The following is a 19,546-nucleotide window of genomic DNA, read 5'->3' on the forward strand; positions in this document are numbered from 1 at the left end:
GTCAGAAATTTTAAGAGGTCATTCTATATGCTAAAATAAAAAACATTTCACAGTTCTTTTGCGAGTTATTAATTATTGTCTGACTTGGGGCTTATTCTACTGTCGACGTGCACTAGTCAAGTCGGACATAGCGAAGTTAGTAAAATAAGTTCCAACTTTGACACGTCACATGAATTTTAGACGTTTTTTTACTAATTAATAACTCTTATACAAAGTGTTAACCACAATTTCGTCATTTTTGTTTTTATTCTATTTTAAAATATAGAATCACCTTTTTAAATTTTCTGACACCTGCTATCGAACAATCTATATATTGATCAGACAAGATTAATTCTTCACTTCCACTTAGATTAACAATGCATTTATAGATATCTGGATACAATATAATGAAATCTAATGTTCTAAATACTCTAAACTCATATAGATCGATCATTGATTAGTACTTACGACTAGGTTGCAGAAGAAATGTCCGATTTGAGGATAAACGTGCATCTCTTTCTTCTTACGAAGAACGCTAGACATGCCTCCGACGTTGCTATTATTTATTCTGGTAACTAAAACTGCATCAAGACGGTCTAAATGTCTAGTAAAATCCCAGAAGCACGATTTTCTGGCGAAACCTCCGTCGACGAGCATATTAAAACCGTTTATGCCGAAAAGGGCGGCGTCGCCTTGTCCGCCAGGGAAGACGTATAGAGTTGGATGACTGAATCTAATGTTGCCTACGACGTCGGACGGTTCCATGAGTTGGTCCAGCGTCTGGGCCACGAGATACTGTCCAATGTAATTTGTGAAACTCGTGATAGCCGGTACTCCGGCGGTGAGAACATCATCGGGATTTACTCTGACTCTACAGGACCTGGATAAAAATTATTCAAACAAATAAAAACGTGTGATTGGACATCTTTGAAATCATTCCAGTTCTCACACCCTGAATATTTTTATAAGCATATCAAAAAGAAAAAATATCGCTAAGTAGCAATATTGTATGATATTACATATATACGAATATGGTGTCTATATCGATACTCTACTATAATATGTAGCCAAAATTTAGTGGTAAAGAGATTTGTGATATGTGAATTTTGTATTAGATACATGTTGGTCATATTGAAGCTGGCTTTAGAGCACACTATGTCTACAGGACATAGAAGTGTCCGATTATATTTGCGTTCTTCGAGTTTTCAAAAATCTATTTTCGATTCCAGTAGCAAAATATTTGAAAATTCAATACTGTTGCAGTATTTGAAAATCATAAATCGCTTGTGTTGGGGAAACAAAGTGTTCAGGATTATCACATGACAGAGAGTGACAGATGTAACTACAACCTGTACGAAGATCTTTTGTACACGTATTACCATGTCCATATTATTTAATATTTACATTAACTTTAGACTGACCCCATAACCAAAAGAAACACTTCCTAATATTGTTTTACATTGCCCACGTTGTAGAGAGTCAAATTAAAATTTTTGATCCTTCCAGGATTTAATTAAATATTTCATTCGGAAGGAACGTACCTGGTACAAGCTTCTTTCGATAATCGGTGTGTTGTCCAATCGCCAACACCCGCGCAATGAATATCCACTGTAACGCTGTTCTCGTAAGCACGAAGAACTCGTTGCACTTCGTGTTCACTGAACGCATCCAAAAAGTCGGCGATGCTGAAGGTTCCATCCTGAAATAACGGTTAAACAAAACTGTCAACCGATCTACTTTTGAACAATCTTCAATCAGTAATTGCATAAATATTGGAAGGCTACTAATAACATTGTAATTGTGTATCTGTTAGACAAACAGCAGTATCTTGCACCTCTAATACTAATTACTATTACAATTACTATTACTATTGTCAATATTAAATATAATATAATTCGTGATAGCTCCGACGGTTATAAGTGTACAGTTAATGGTACCGAAATCATACTTTTCAGTGGGTATTTTGTCTTTGTATGGGGCATGCACAGGTCAGAGTACAAGAGAATACAAGATGCGTGCGTACTTGCAGTATCCAGGAACCATTTCCACCGAAGGTATAGCCGGCGTGTATGATGTGTCGATGTTTCGTGAAACTCGCGAGAAGATTGCGGATACATTGTAATAATGTGTTCGTTTGCGGGTGAATGAGAACTTCCGTAACGAGATTCTCGGTAGCGTATTGGATCAGTCGTTCGCCTGAAATTTCATTTGCCTCGTCAAATAAAGTAGCGCGAAATTTGAACAAACATACATTCGACCGCTTGAAAAAATAAAATCGTAATAATATACAACGCCTACTAATTGATATCGATAATTAAAATATTGTACGAGAGCTCTTAATACCGTTTCTAGCTTCTTCTCCTTCGGGTGCTTGTGCTACCAATGCCTGTAATTCTTTCTCTAAATCTACGTGGCAACTATCCTTATCCCATGATAGGAATCCTGAAACACAGAATTAAAGAAAAAGCGTTTTATAAATCGGTAGTTATGCTTTTAATCCTTGAGCTATGCCTATGGCGAAGGCTATGCCTAATTTAAATACTAGCTACTGTCATTACGCATGTATATTCTCAATATTGTTATTACAAAATATCTCTACACAACAAATCGCTGTTACTCATTTATATGCACAATATTAGATAATACCTTACTTGATAAATTATATTCTTTTTCAGATTTTATATTTTAATCAACCCAATAGACAAGCCAAAATATTTAATAATTCTCATCTATTTACTAATACAAATTGCAATACTAGATAACTAAAACTAGTTTTTCTAAACATTAATAATATTCATGAATAATGTCAATAAATAAGAAGTGAATGTTTAATTAAGTTTCACAAAGTGTGCAAATACTTATGGATAGTAGGGTACATAAAATCATTTCGCAATACATTCGTCTAATTTTAGAAACTACTTGGATCATAAGAGGTCTCGCATTATCTAACACTTGGGTTCGATTACAGTAAAAATACATAATGGCGTTTTGATCAAAATCTAATTATTATCACACATCTACGAACGACGATAGGTAAACCGAATAGTGGGTCATAACCACGTATAACCAACTCAAGGGAGAGCACTGATTTGGCTTCATATATAAAGTGAGGGTTGCTCAGGGTTGAATAATCTAAGGTTAAGGTTAAGAAGACGGGACTTATATTTCCGACTTTATAACTGAGCTAATGTAAAAGCAAATTACTTCGCAATAGAAAGAAATTTCTTACTGTTAAGTTTTTAAACAACTAAATTGTGGCAATTTAGAAATTATTTATGTCAAACATAGAGAACAAAATTTACTATTTCGTTTTATTATCTGTAAAATATATCTGTGTAACTCTGTTATTACTGTATATACACCTTATTTTGTACACTGTTTCGATCAATCTAACTCGAAACACTTTGAATTTGAGTGATTTTTTGTATGAATTCAGTTTATATAAAATTCAATAATTTCTAATTGTAAGGTATACATTTTCAAGTGAAAGTACATTTTACTACAGAGTGCTTGCAAACTGCTTTCTTTGATTAAACAAAATAGTATATGCATCCCTATGACAGTTGCATAAACCACCTTCAAACATGTAACCAAAAATTTCATTCGACAATATTAAATATCGCATCAGATAATCAATAAAACATTAAAATTTTTCGATCGATGATCGAAGAAATTTGTTAATATCGATGGGAGAACGAAAGGAGTCACTTTGTGACGTCACGAATACCGCACCCCGTCACGTGGTTCTGTGGTAGCCGACAATCGATCGTCGCGCATCCTGCACCCACTCTCTTTCTCTTTATTACCACCTTTACCTCTGCATTGTTGTCCCATTCCTACCTTTTTCTACACCATATGACGCTGTACCGATTTATATATTTGTACCTACTTAAATGCCCATTGTTCTACCATTTATCATGCCAACGAAAACGAAACACTTCTGTTACAAATGTACCTCTGAAAGTTCAACATGCAAAAATCCATCTCTCTGACACCAGTTGCCAAATAGAGCTATCAAAACATTTTCTTCCGCCAGTCTGTTGGCGAATATGCCAAGACAAATTAATAAAAAGTTTGATGTCAGTTCAGAGCTGAAACGTCAGAGTATAAATGAGAACGTGCCGCCTGGCGTTCACGTACGATAGGTGCTGCGAGCCAAAACGATTAACCAGACAAGCTAAGTTCGTTCCAGCTTTTTGTGCTGAATTAAAGGATCGATGATACAGCACAATGGAACGTAGCTGGTTGCCAAGGGAATCTGGAGGATTCCCTCTTCGCTCTACACTAGATCCAAACTGTACACACGTTCCACAGTGGAAGCTAAGTCAGAGGAGAAGCTATTATAAACTAACGAATATCAGCAAATTTCAGTACACTTCAATTCCAGTGTATTATGTTCATTTCAATTCTACATATTTAAAATAGGACATACACAGTGATCTATGCATGCGTATTCTCTATTCTCTTTTCTCTGAATTCACGTAAAACTATTTCTAAAGCTCCCCTCTCGAATGTCCCAATACTTTTGTTGCTGACAGATATGCGTTTAACGTATACTAAAGTTTCTTAACGTGTACGTAACGACCGTGCAACTTTGAGTATTAAACCGTTTAAATTGTCACATCGGGCCACACAACCAGCGATCTAACTCTCTATGTCAAATTGATCGGAAGCCCTGACGGTGATACAAGAGAAGCCGTGCCACGTCGGGGGTCGTCCTGACTTTTAATGCTTGGCGGCCCCTGCACGTTTTCTTCGCAATGGGTATTCGATACGTGTGTATCAGCCTCCTTTTTTAATTAAACCAATATGTGTTAGCTGTATCGTCGTTACAATATACGTGCGTAAGTACGAAATCTAATGGAACAGAGGGGAGGATATGGTTACAGCTTCCTTTAGTTGTAATGTTAATTCGATTAATTTTGTTTACTTTTGAAACAGTTCCCTTCTCATTAAACATATTGTTGCATATCATAGTAACATTGTCCATGAATCAATTTTCAGACAGTGCTTAGAACATTTCTCTATACAAGTACAGATAATAATCCAAACCTATGGAAACCACAACGACAAATATGACAAATTAAATTTTCGTTTGTTAATAAAGCAATTTCTAAATTCAAAATATCTATAACTGATCTGATAGTACCGAAACAGTTACATTTAGTTACCAAAACTGTAATATTGTTTCATTTAGTTTTGGCATTAATGGCTGCTTTCTCACATTCGTACACATTCTTTAAAAATCAAATAATCCTCTTGGATTTTAAAAGAATTTCATTAACTGTTTTAGGTACTAAACATAAGTTTTTTAAGTAATTACTCCATAGGCTACCCTTAAAATAACATTTACTTTCTAAATGTATTGATTAAAGTTTCTCAAACAAATAATTCTACTTCATATGTATGGTACGTAGAATCTAATATTATTAAGTTCAATAGCTAGATATTTAGCAATTAAAAATTTTTAACAATTTTATGGAATTATTCCCTAGTTGAACTTAGACTTTGTCATATTGTTTCCCTACATAGCTATTTTTAAACACTTAGACCTTTTTTCCCTTTTGAACTACATCACATTAAAGTACTCTCCGTTACCTACATTACATAAAAATGAGAAAATCAACAACAATGAATATCGTGTTTTTTACCTATGATCTTTCTATGGATTCATCAGTTCTATCTTCCCATCATATTTTCTCATTTCATAGATCAAGTCTATGCTTCAGAGACTAGAAGAAGAAAACAGTATTACGCAGCTTCGTGACGAAGAGAAAATCACTTCTGTAAGTATTTCGAACAATAGTTACATCGTTAGTAGCAAAATATAAAAGCGGATAGGGACTCGATCAAAGATAATCATCATTAATTGGATTAATCTTGCAAGTAAAAGCAGTCTCGTTCTTTTTCCATCAGACCTAATATTAACGATAATTATCCTAATGAAGGGATTAGCCGTAGTCAGTTCCCTCGAGAGGAATACTGACTGTAAAAACTGAAAAGCCTAGGTTGCATTGACGCCTTGACTGCGCGCAGTACTTAAAAACAGTGAAGCTGAAGATACTGAGTTAAATATAGACAAAATCGTGAGTTTCTTCGTCGGAGCATTTCACCCCTCCCATGGGGCGTCCCTTAGAACCACACACACTCCTTTCCATCGCGTTTCTCGATTTGCATTGACTTTCTTCCTTCCCTTCCTTCTTTTACCTTTTTTTTCTCATTTCTTTCTCTGCCCAACGACGGATACTCAGAACGTTAGGGGTTTGCCCAAACTATGTTTAGACACGGTTTTCGGTTGTCCTTCTCACGACTTACTTACGGTTCTCGAGATTTGTGCATTTTCGAAGTGAGTCCAATTCACGAAAATTCTACTGATGACGTTGACAATAGAATATTACTTGATCAAGATTTGTTACTTTTGAGAATAATTCTGACGTTTTGTTATCCTTTGACAAATGAACATGCGTGTAATTTGTTACTGCATAGCCTATAGTCAATCTTAACCTAATATTAAGGATAAACTGGCTTGAAAAAATTTGAATTTACTGAACACAATGGGAAAAAATGATTTAATTCTTTTTTCAATCTACTTTTGAATTCTTTATTCTCTCTAAAAGAGTTAACCATAATTTGTTTAGAATCATTACTTATATTTTTACTAATAATGTTTGAATTTCAAAATATGGAAAAGAGTCAAATATATTTCAATATTTCTGCACAAGTTAAATACAATAATTCATAGAATCGTTCGCACGTATTCAAAACATTAATTGTGAAAGCTAGTGTCGAGTATTTTTAATCTGTTTTATTTTCAGTTTTTACGTTTGATCTTTGTCACATTTTTTTGTATGAATTTTTTAATGCCCCCTAAACTGCATTTTGGTTATTAGCGACGATTATAGTAGATGGACATTTCAAATTCTATTTCAATATAAAAAGTAAAATATCTTTACGATTTAAATATGTGAATTTAATAATCTGAATTTGTGAATATCGTGTTAAAAATTAGTCTACAACCTTGTGACAATCGTTCATGCGAGGCTGTGATCTAGAAGCTATTGTATTCTAACAGGGTCAAAAAGTTTGTCTGAAAACTGCTGACGTCGATCACGATTGATCTTGTGAGGACAGAAAACGCCGAACGAGGTCGATGACGAGCTCTTGTTCTAACTTGCTCTAATCGCCTGGCGACATTTATTCTTTTATATACTTATATTTAATATATTTTTCTAAATACTTGTTACGAACGATAAAAATACTTTTTTTAAACTAATATTATGTGTGACTATTACTTAATCTATTAGTCTGAATAAGCAAGGTGATGCCAAGCCTCAGGATTTGCAGATGCAACTTTATTCTTAACATGAATAATAGTAAAAGGGAAAAATGTACGTTCGAAGAACAAATTAGAATGCGATGTTTGAACGGAATGGTAGGTACACCATTTCGATAAAATAGCGTAGAGAGATCGACCTAGCGTATCCGTAGCTATTTATATTTTCAAGACAAGGGCGAAGACCCGACGAAAGGATTTGTCAAGGATGCAACTAAAATCTAATTTCCCATGCCCTTTCCTTCAATAAATTCATACAAAAACTACGTGCTAAATTCAATAAAAAATATTTGTTTAAGAATGTCACAAGTTCCATATTCAAAATTTTACTAACGACCGTATTTAACATTACTCATAATTGAGAAAGAAGGAACAAAAACAGAAGGAAACTAAAAGTAATATACATTTAACAATGTTACAAAGTTACAAAAGTTTTAAGTATTACGTTCAATTTATGATCGTTCTTTGTTTGCAAATCGTCCGTTACACTTTTTCTGTGAAAACGATCTCTTTATTTTCAATTTGCCTATTTGCAAACACGTTTCATGAAGATCGTGTGGAATTATTGAAACGATTATGCAAAACGACCAAATATATTAACGATAACAATGAGTTCAAGAACCGTATTTTATACACGCAATGACCGAGTTTAACCGTTGCCATGGTTACTACTTTTTGTTCCTTTACTCTTTTTTATTGAAGTGGATTATTTTGACGACCTACTGATCGCTACTCATTCTCATTACCCTATTAACACTTAATTGCTTAATGAGAATTAGTGATGCAAAATGAAGAAAACGGAAATTAGTGCTTCAAAAAATGTGTTAATAGCGTCTAATGGCAATAGATCCACAAAGAACGGGATGAAATTTAGAAAGAGTTAAATAATTACAAAAAATTTTAATTAGATATACTTAATTAGATCAATTTAAAAACTTTGCCAAAAATAGTCAATTATTTCTTACTATTTACACAGAAAAAATAAATTGACTAACAGACACCTACAATGTTAAACACCCACAAGAATCATGGACAATACATAAAGCCTTAAAAAATAAATTAATACTTCAATGATTTATCAAAAGAAATTCCATTAGTTAAACATTTCACGTAATCATTATTTAGCGTATTATCGACTTCAGTAATGTGACTAAGAAGAATTGACACGTTTCGCGAAAATTGTTAGTGAACAAGTAGAATCAATGGCTTATTAGTAAGATGCGTGGATTACTCTAAGGGTCAGGTTCAAGAACGAGGTAATCGAGAAACAGAGTTTCACGACTCGAAGAGCACGATGCGCGAGAGAGCAAATCACTGGCGAATGCCGTGGTAAAATTAGACATACTATATTCAGTTGCACGTACGATGAGGCTGTAATAGTCTTTGTGAACATTTGCCGGACATTATATCGTTCTATTCGAAATGCATAAAATATTCATAGATACCACATCCCCTTCTAACGGTAATACAAAATCCGTTCATTAACCACAACGCATGGTAATTCGAATAACCACTCTTGTCTTCTAGCTATCCCCTCATCTTCACCTTTTTACACCTTAACCCTTTACACTTTAATAAACTTCGAATATGAACTACTAATAAATTCGAGATCTTTTCTTAGCACTATTTTCGAAAATTTAGAAAATTCTACAGTTCTTTTAATTCTCTCATGAAGCCAAATCTACGACTGTAAAACAAACTGACCTAAGTCACAGGTTTTTCTTTTCAAAATATTACCGTTCAAAGTTTTCAACTTCAACATTGTCTTACGAACTTCTGCCTTCCTGAATCCTTATCTTTAAATGAGGAAGTTTTTTTAATGCCCTTTCTCCTTTCAGCAAATACAAATTCTATGTTCCAGATCTCGATGAAGGCTTTAACCCGATTTTTTTGAAAATGTGACATAGGTCCTTTTACCTTACAGGCATAGAAATATTTCTAAAAGACTTCCCGCTAGAACTATTAGCTCTAGATCCTAATCACGGTCAGTACACGTTAAGGCTAAGAGCAATTAACATTGCATGAAACGTTTTGCAGATTACACAGCCACAATTATCCGATTATCTTTGCTTTCAATGAACTTTTCTTTCAGAGTAGGAATTGTCACGCACGATGTACGCAAACTAGCTTTTGTCTTCTGTCTCTGCGCGTTATTTCCATAATCTGATTTGATGCTGGTGAAAAATTTTGTTTTTTTTTTTAAAACCGTGACGCTCTCAAAAATTTGAAAGTACATGTGTATGTCCCGTCTGCTTAGCGGACGGCGTTACACTTGAACGGGCATACATGCAAACGACGCGATTCAATTCAACGGATCCCTCTATGCGTCTTCTTCCGGATATTACAGGCCTCGTGTAACTCCAACTTTCTCGATGCTCCCCACGTCCTCAATCATGATTCATGCCGACAAGTATGCCTTCCTATCTTGCATATGTGTCGATATCCGTACGATATCTGTGTATACATGTGGACGCACACACCTGAACGTGTATCATCATATCAATCTTTTTCGGCCACGTTACCTTACATGAATTTATAGGGATATTTGTGCACGGGTCACGTGATGTGGCGGACATCGCGAAACTTTTTAATTGCGAGGCAAAGGCGGAATGCGAAGTTTGATGTCAACGACTGGAGTACCGCCAATTGAGATCATTGATGGGTCGATTTTGACGTAACTACCAAGAATTTTTCTTTATATTTTATATTTATATTTTTGCTTAGTTTTAGCACCAGTTTCAAATCAATTTTATATTCTTAAAAAATAGATAAACTAATCGATTTGAGTGTATTGATGCTGTAATTATTGATACTGTGTTGTTAGCTTATTACATATTACATTTATACATCATTTTATAGATTATAAAATAACAATGTGATGGGAGCATCATAATGAAATTTGTAAATAGGTTAACAGAAAAGATATAATCGTCAGAAACAACAATGTGGCGTGTAAAAGGTAATTATATAAATGAGTTCACGTTTTTTTGTTTTGCCAAATGTTCATGAATGTACGTATATAAGTACTTGCATGAGTCACACCATGCTTGCCGGTTAGCACGTTTTCACCATACTCACGGCATACGAAGTAACCAGCACGCGTATACGTATGAAAAAAAAACAATGTACAAAATCTAATATAAAAAATAAAAATTTTAATTTTGAAATTGAGATATGCCACACTTAATTCTAAAATAAAAAATATGCATATAAGTAATATGCTGGATAATGCAAATATATGTAAGAAAAAATGTTAAATAATGTTTAATTTTCACTACAACCAGTCCCTTTATCCAAAAATTGAAAGATTCTTCACATTGAAAAATTTCCCATAATTTTGTACGTATTTCAAGAGATTTAGTTTACTAAATTTACAAGAAATCTATTTTTCAATTGTAGTGAAATAGTAGAGACAATAGTTATTGTTGAAAGTGAACAAAGAAAAACCTCATCATGAAATATGATTTCAATGAAAATTCCAAATTTCTGACCGACGGCGTATTTTTTGCTACAAAGAATAAGTCGATAGAACTGTCATCTGGTGGATAAAAAATGACCCTCCGAATTCGTCCTCTAATCACAGCAAAGAAAGTTTCTCAAATCTCCCTCATCGGATTTTCTGGTTCTTTCCTTCGTTATACTCTTTTTTCCTTCAATATACTGCCCTCCAAACTCCCTCCCCCACGGCCTCTGTCTCCCTCTATTCTTTAGCCCATAGCTCGCGTGCACAACCGCATTCCCTTTTTCACTTTCGGCCCTCTGTTTCGTGTCCACACGTACATGCAATCATTATTCATTCAACCACGTGAGTGAGTGACGAAATAATGTCGTCATTTCGGCTTAGCGACAGTTTTCACTACGAACCGAGTAGATGGATTATTGATCGAAGTTCTGGGGACTGCGGGGATGTGGCTGTAGGCTGGTAGTAACATGCGCATGCCGCACCAACCTACTGCTACACATTCGCTTCTTCTCCTACGACTTTTCTATTTTCTCCGCACACTTCTTTCCCTTTCCATGGCCTTTCTCAGACTCTTCGATATCGAACGGTCAATTCGTTCAACCTATCCATACACTTGTATCTATCCGTCGTATCTACCCCTCCCTGCATTATAATTCGTGCCCTCACTCTACAACACTTTTGGTATTTAAATGGCACACAAAAACTTTAATTTGCTGAACGCTTTGCTCGCCTGCTAATCACAACTGCCCCAAATAGTGCAATTTCTATGCAATAACCTCTATCGCTATTTTTAGCGATAGAATGAAATATTTTTAGCTTCCAGAGATAAAATTAGCTCGAGGTACTGTCCGATAGAAAGTTCGAAATCAATACTACATACCGAATTTCTCTCTAATGGACGTTCACTTCAACTCCGCCTAGCAACAAGAGGGGCCTACAAAGTTGCTGGGTAAGCTCGTCCATTAATTGGAAGGAATACGCACGACAGAGGAACCGTTATTGCTTGGAATCACGCGCGAAGTATGTAATACGAAAAGCGAGGAATCATAATTGTTATTGTAATCCTCATTCAAATATTCAAGACAGTACTCGATCTAATAAATTTAATAATTAACTGCTAATTATGACCTCTATTTAAGTGATGTCTTGAAGCAAAAGAATGGGCAACTAACAACAAATAAAAATAATAAAAAATACATTAGAATAGTCTGCCCCATTAAATATGCACTGATATCTTCAGAAATTTAGTCACGATGGTTTACGAATATTCTTCGAGGGAATTTAGAATGATTGAAGAGTTGACAGAAGAAGTAAGGGTGGCAATCATTGTTTCAGTGAAACATGCGCTTACCTTTCGAGAGACGGTTCAAGATGAGATCTTTATGTTGCGTGGTATGAGGCTCTGGAAGCACAACGAGAAGGTAACAACCACTCAGAGGCGACGGTGGTGGATGTTGCTGTTGAGAGCTCGGTGGCACTGCACTGCCGGTTACCGGTGTAACCGGAGACGTATTTTGGTCAACATTTGTCGATGGTGTTGTAGTAGTTTCCCCTCCCCCTCCTCCCTCACCGGCAGGATCAGTAGTACTCATTGCTAAAAAAGAAAAAATAATAACAGGTATATGGTATACTCCTAAGAATCTTCTATTTTCCTATAACATTCATATTTTCTTATCATCAGAGTATATTCCAAATCCAGAAAGAAATAACTTGATATTAAAAATGCAGCAGCATTGCCCTGTATATTTGAATATTGAACAAAATGTGTCACTTATTTAGAAACTGTTTAAAAAAAGTAAATTTTTTAAATAAATTAATCATTTATTCAAAATACACCATCCTCAATTCAATGGTTATAACTTCAGTATAGGCTTCTGGTTATTGCTTGCCAGATGTACTCACTGTCAGACTTATGTCGCACTGTCTGACATATGACATCGTATTTCCACTGATAGTAAGTTCTTTACGATTCCAAATACACAATATACTGCGGTGTCGCTTTTGTTCGCGGAATAACTATACTCGCAGAAAGGGAGTGCAGTCAGGAATGCGACACTTCGTTTTCCGCAGTCTGTGTACTAAAATGTGCTAAAATGCGACAATCGAAAGCTCCGATAGTGGATCGCTGTACAATGTATATGCGATTTTGTGCATTGCGGTAAGCATTTATGTAACAAGACAATCAGCGTTACCATCACTGTTATTACTATTACTTTTATTGTTAATATTAAGCTACATTCAATGTAACTCATGTCATCTTGCCATGCAGCTGACATTATTTCTATTCTTCAATTCAATTTTCGAAATTTATTACAAGTAGGAGAACTGTGCAACTTAATTATGCTTTGTTTTATGTAAGCGTGAAATTAAAAATAAAGTAAAAATGTTTTATGTGAATGTAGTTTGACGTAACACCCATACTGGTGAACAAGCTTCCACTGATATCAAAGGTAAGACACATCCTTTGTTAAGTGCAGTATCGATAACGTTTCTATACAATCCCACTAACTATGACAGTTTTCGAAAATGGGAAAAAAGGGAGTATAAAATTTGAAAAAAATTAACAATTAAAAAAATTCGATTCGAGATGAATTGTTGGACAGTACATAGATGATCGTATGGGAATCGGTATGATATTGAACATGATCGTCGGTTAAACTACCTTCTAGAATAGAGTCTTACCGAAGCAAGGAAATTTCGAAGAAATTCTATGAGAAAGTCACCGCGTTGTCTCACAGCGATCTCATGCGGACAATGTGGCGCTGACTATTGCGCAGGATTTACACCCTTTTCCTGAAAAACGGTAGGGCTACGTCCTACCGCCCAATGCGCAGGACTCGAGCTTCTCCGCACGGGCTTAGATCATTGATCCAAATTCTGGCGAGCCGACTAGAACAGATAGAACATCAAAAATTTATTCTCATTCATTCAATTCTACTAAATCTAATTTCTCTACAAACAATTTCAATTCAACCTTTCCCCTGGTGAACCTCAGGCTCGACACCGAAGCCCAAGTCGATGGGATAACAAGAACGACAATCGTTACAATCTAGTTACGCAGCCTCGTTGACATACTTAATGAGCTACCATGCCGACCATGCCGAAAAGATCGAACCACGATGACGTTATTGTACGAACAAATACGCCTTCGAGTAAAAGTGTCAAGCATTTACCCCACCAAGTACCGGCATTATAATTTACCCCTTAGTAACAACCCCTCCCACAGTCCACCAACCGGCCAATAAGACCTACGCATAATTTCACCGAATTATTTTGTCAGAAGGCAAAAAAATAGGAGATACACCGAGCAAATTACTGTCACGTTCATTACTCCATCGTGTCATTGCCGTTCACGGCGAAAAGTGTTCTAAAAAGTGTCTTCCGGTTCGCTTACCTCCTTGCGTGGCACGCTCGGCCTGCTTTAGCTGTCGGATCCTTCAAAGTTATATCCGGGAAAGCTCCTCCTCCCCCGGGAAGCGCAATGTCGCGGCGAGAGCAAGGGGACCGTCGAAGAAAGCCGAAGTGCAGATCGGAGACAATCTGCCTCCCAGCAGTCTGCCTCCTCGTCTAAGCCTGAGTCGCTCCACCCGACCCACCTCGTCTCTTTCGTGTACCGCGGCGTGTGCAAAGGAGAGATACAGGGGGTGGGAGGGAGAGCAACGGACGAGGGACAGAGGAAGAATGATAGGAGACTGGCGTGTTCGCGAGTACGATGACGTAAAGGGTACGAGACGGAATCGTACACCGCGCGCGACACTGAGGAACCGTGGGCCAAGACGTGTCAGTTCTGCATGAAAAATAGTCGACGACCCGTGGTGACGGGCTTCCCTGCTACGGTTCACGAACGTCCCTTCTCTTTACGTCTCGATCGACGATACGTCTCGAAATCGATTCGGCAGCAACACTCGCGTTGCAGGCTGCCGGCTCTCTGACAGTCCGTGCGATATCCTGCGTCGCTGCCACGCAGAGGTGACCCCCACCCTCAACCTCGCTCCAGTATCCCCACTAGCGATGCGCGTCGCGTCGACTGCGCGGACTCGCGCAGCCCAGACTGCCTTTTCCGCTATAGTCTCGTCGTCGGCTATAACACACCGTCGCATCATCGGAAACGTCGCAATGTAGACACATTTAGATGTGTAATGTGGAACATACTCGTGCAGGCTATACACACCGTGCACGTAGCAAAGGGAGTCGGGGCACGAGCAACGTGCTCCCTTTCGAATGTGTGGGAGACAGGCTGATACAGGCCGGCTTTGCCGGCCGGCGAGGCGCAGCGCTCCACACGCCGCGGCGTTGGAAGCCTCCGGTATCGAGGGAAAGGACTCGTACCGGAAACGAGGAAAAACGAGAGAGGATCGAGACGCGGCCTACACTGGCCGGGCGCCGCAGGACGGGGGCGCGGTTATTCGGGGGAAAATGTTACCAGGTGAAACAATGGCCGACTGAGAGGCACACGAGACGTCCTGTCGCCTCTCCGTGAGATGTTAATTGCGCTCCTGTTCGATAAAGCTATTAGCGCTGGAGGGTGGATGTTGAGATATTTGAAAGATTTAACCCCTCCACTTATTTCAACGTGTCTGACTCGTACACTTTTTACGATATCTTCGCTGCCGATTACGCGATAACGCGCGATGAGGGGTTTTCGCAAGTAACCGATCACGCACCTTCGCGTGAGAGGTCTGTGATGGGAGCCTTGTGGCTGGCAGTTTGGGGATAGTCGCCCGTTTCAGATCGGCAGCGAAGGTGATTACATTAGGAAAGAAAATTGCAGGTGAAAGGGTCAAAAAGGCTCCGCTGACGAACGTAAATTGGATGGAAGCTCGTGTAGCCCTCCAGAATCCTATGTTAAATATTCAAGTTTTCGTGAGCGTTAGTCTTTGGGGGATGCTGAAGAATGATGCGTTCTTGTCTTCATATGAAACCAGCAAATCTTTAATAGATTGGAGAGCTCAACACAAAACCTACCCTTGTCAATTCTTGACTTTTTTTAGGAGAGCAAAAATAGTATTGTAGCATCTTTAATTTTTGCTCAGTCGAGTAATATTCTGTTTAACATATTCGTTATAGTACATAGGACTGCGTTTTTGATAGGATACATTCGATTATGCCTTGAATCTGGTTCTTGACCACTAAAATGTGTTCTTATTTAAAAAGTTGTAAAAGACAGATACTGTTTTTGCTATTTGCTTCTTAATTATAGTATTTAGAAAGAGGGTGAGCATTGCAATTTTTTGTCGCTTAATGGTCACTTAGAATTACAATAGAGGAGAGAATAGGAATATGAGATATTTATTTTATTTGTTTATCTAAGAATTTCAGAACAACTATTCATTAAAAAATCGGATCAATAAGTATGATAAATTTTGTTTGAAACGAAATATTAAAGTCAAACATAAATATTAAATCACAAATATTGACCAGAATCTTTCAATTTTTTACTTTTTTTAAATTTCTAAAAAATCGGACAGGTAAAAATTGTTATAATATTATTTAATATCACTATTCTCATAATATCCTTATAAATACTAAAATAGTAGTGTCTTATATTACTATCAATTCGCCATTTTACACTTCAAAGCAATATATTTCGAAACTTCTTTATTTCTTTGAAAATCAGAAAATGAACTGAACTAAATTCTGCGTCAATATGCACACACAGAAACTTCTGTTGAGAACCAAACAATGAACATCCATTAAACAAAAGAACAATAGTGGATGATAGCAGATATTTATTGTGGGAGGCTGTTATAATCTCCATAATAGTTAAGATTAATTTTTCATCACTGTTAAAAATATCAGTACTGTACATAGATTAAAATCTTGATATCTCATATTTCTACCCTATCTCATATTCCTACCCTCTCCTCTGATCGTCCCTTTTGTATCGAGTAAAGACAACGTTAATTTAGATTCGTAAGTTAATGATTTCGTATAAATTTGAATTATTAAACTAGTTTCATTCTTTCTTGCAATTTCAATCTACAATGTCATTTCAGGATTGTATCTTATAACGAATTATTTAATTCTCCACGCGACAATGCCTACGTAGACATGTAACGAGTTCTATGCTTGTCACATCTACTTGTCGCAATGCGGGAAGGATTTGCTTTTACAATCTTACTTTTTATCCAAGGTGTCTTCTGTCTGTAATAAACGAGAAGCACGGCTTTAAACGTTGTTTTTACCGAAATCATTTAAGTAAATTGAAAAAAAATGAAAAAAGTATACATAAGTAAACGCATTGAGATATATACAAGTATACATATACAGATAGGTATAATATTTTCAGTTATATCATGAATTTTAATCATATTATTGAAGTATGTCAACTGATTCTCTCTAAGTGTACTTGATTTTCGACATTTTTAATAGCATTGAATTGAAATACTGAATTAAAAGCAATAAACAGAGAAGCATTTCATATGAATGAAATTCTATGGTTTTATTTTGACCAAGAAACGGAAACACAATCCATGTTTAAGCAAAATACTGCTATTTTACTTTCAAATATTTCAAGAATTATTTTACTAATCTCAGGAAGTGCTTAATATGCACTTTAACTTAAATGTAATAAACTATACACAGTAGTAATTTGCAATTTACAAATATCTATGAATTCATCGGAGATAACTTAGATGATACAGGCGTTTCCTGATACATGCAATAACCAAGTCAATTAGCGAATAAAAATTCGTGAAAGCTTGCGGAACGAGCGTAGCTTGTGTCGGCCTTGTGTATTAATTATGATAACTATAAGCATGGACTAATTTTCACCATACGTAAATAAAGCTCAAATTAAACGTGACACAAACCACGTAGAATTAAGAGGCCGTTGATCGTAAAGTCGATTCATCGACTCGTCGGCATCTTCGATTGCCGCAGTGCATCTCACGATCCTCAACCCTGTAGCCAGGAACAATCGTACCCTATTTGCAATGCATTTATATGTTAATATTTATGACAATACCATAACATATAATTATGAATTTTTCTTATTCTTTATTTATACGTTTCTCCGTTTCTTAAAAGTATATAACTTGCTTATTATAATTCATTGAGCATAGAACACTATTCAAAATTCAAGCGTAAAAGTTCTACTTTATTTTCTTCGCACCGAAAAGAAAACGATGAAAAAAAAAAGAAAGCGAATCTCATTGGATAAAGGACTGTATCATACATACGACACATAGTAATGTTGACTTTGCATCGTATTTTTCGTATTAACACCTTCCATAATGTTTCCTTTTCGATTATATTTATTTATTCATTTTTAAAAATTTTGTTTACCGTATGTACTTTTTTCTAAAATGTACTTCTTCATTGACATAAGCATGATCAGGGTACGAATTGAAATTTTTACGGCACTGAACATAGTGCGCGGCGCTAGTATTGACCGGCATCTCTTACTAACCGTGTTAAGAACATCAGAAACCAAAATATAGCATCTACAACTTGAATACTATCTTCTACCTTAACTACGATACCCCCTGTATAGTACGATTATTCTACATACCTGCGTAGGACGACGTGGGACTCGCGTGCACACAAGACATCGCGACGACAGGTAACGAAATGTTCGGTAGATTGCCCGCCCTTTACTTGTCTGACAGTAGACGTTCACAATCTACTCGAGAATATTTCTGACCCATAAAATCGTTGAGAATACTGTTTTTCAGATCAATTACCTTTAAAATTTTACTTATATATTGTTGATCAGCTAATTTTAATATTATCCACTTCTAGTTACATGCTATTCTTTTCTATTTCTATTTTTTTATTGTAGTCGATTCTACTAAACACAGTGATTTAAAGACTGAAAAATTAAAAATCTGAAATATTGTAGGATTTAGTAATATTTATTAAATAAAATGCTTAATTAGCTATTTCTAACTATAATTTATAGATCGAAATTATTTAAATAAAATAATTATTTAACGAACATCTTATTTAGCTAAAAATTATTTTAAAATAATTATAGTTAATTCATTTAAACAAAGAAATTATTCTTCTTTGAAACATTTCATATTTTAACTATCAAGTGAAATTTATTTTATTTAAAATAATTTTAATATTACTATGATATGTATTACATCATATCGTTTAATGTTTCATTTGTAGGAGTTAATTAAGGAAAATGATTTAAAAACGATATGTTGGACTGTAACATAAAATAATTATTCTTTATAGAATAAAAGTAAAGTAATTTAAATGATTCATTATTTTAAATTATAATTGTAATCTTCATCTTAAATAAAACATCCCCAGGTCTGTTGTTGTTCTAGATATAAATCTGTGAAATAATGGCAAATGATTTGATTAAACAGAGCAAAATTAATTATAGAAAGTAAAGCAGATGATTAAATATTTTTGCAGCTGATTAAGAACGTTTTAATGAAAATACAAATGATTATAGTAATTATCAAAGCATACCTAATAATATTTCTTATTACCAGAGTTCGATCATGCGTTCTAGAATAGAATTGTCTAAATATTTTGGAGAAAATTCAAGGCTCAAAAATATTTTCAAAATCATAATGCAGAAAACTAATTCTTGTCATTATTAGTAAAAAGACGCTATCGATAACTGAATGAAAGATTGTCCAAGGAGTGGTAGAGTTTCATTACTTCCTTCCATTACTTACTTGCATTAATTCAAAGCCCAATAATGGAAACCGAATAAAACATGGTGCATCAAGCAACGGCACGTATTCATTAACATTTTAATTTAAAAAATTATGCGTTTTCAACCTAATTTATCCTCTTCTCTAAAG

General features: G+C 35.7%; 1 protein-coding gene across 1 annotated transcript in view; it reads right to left on the bottom strand.

Annotated features, from left to right (window-relative positions):
- LOC143188957 (uncharacterized) overlaps positions 1-12,369 on the bottom strand; it is a 35,535-nt gene extending 23,166 nt beyond the window's left edge. Inside the window, exons 1-5 of the mRNA XM_076393519.1 lie at positions 12,127-12,369; positions 2,323-2,421; positions 2,003-2,175; positions 1,521-1,678; positions 448-859 (exon numbers count right to left, since the gene is read on the bottom strand). Of these exons, the coding sequence (XP_076249634.1) occupies positions 448-859; positions 1,521-1,678; positions 2,003-2,175; positions 2,323-2,421; positions 12,127-12,367 (1,083 nt within the window). The 5' untranslated portion in view covers positions 12,368-12,369. The remainder of the gene's footprint in view (positions 1-447; positions 860-1,520; positions 1,679-2,002; positions 2,176-2,322; positions 2,422-12,126) is intronic.
- Between the last annotated feature and the right edge of the window lie 7,177 nt (positions 12,370-19,546).

The sequence above is a fragment of the Calliopsis andreniformis genome, chromosome 3 (assembly GCF_051401765.1).
Source record: "Calliopsis andreniformis isolate RMS-2024a chromosome 3, iyCalAndr_principal, whole genome shotgun sequence".
Taxonomy (NCBI): Eukaryota; Metazoa; Arthropoda; class Insecta; order Hymenoptera; family Andrenidae; genus Calliopsis; species Calliopsis andreniformis.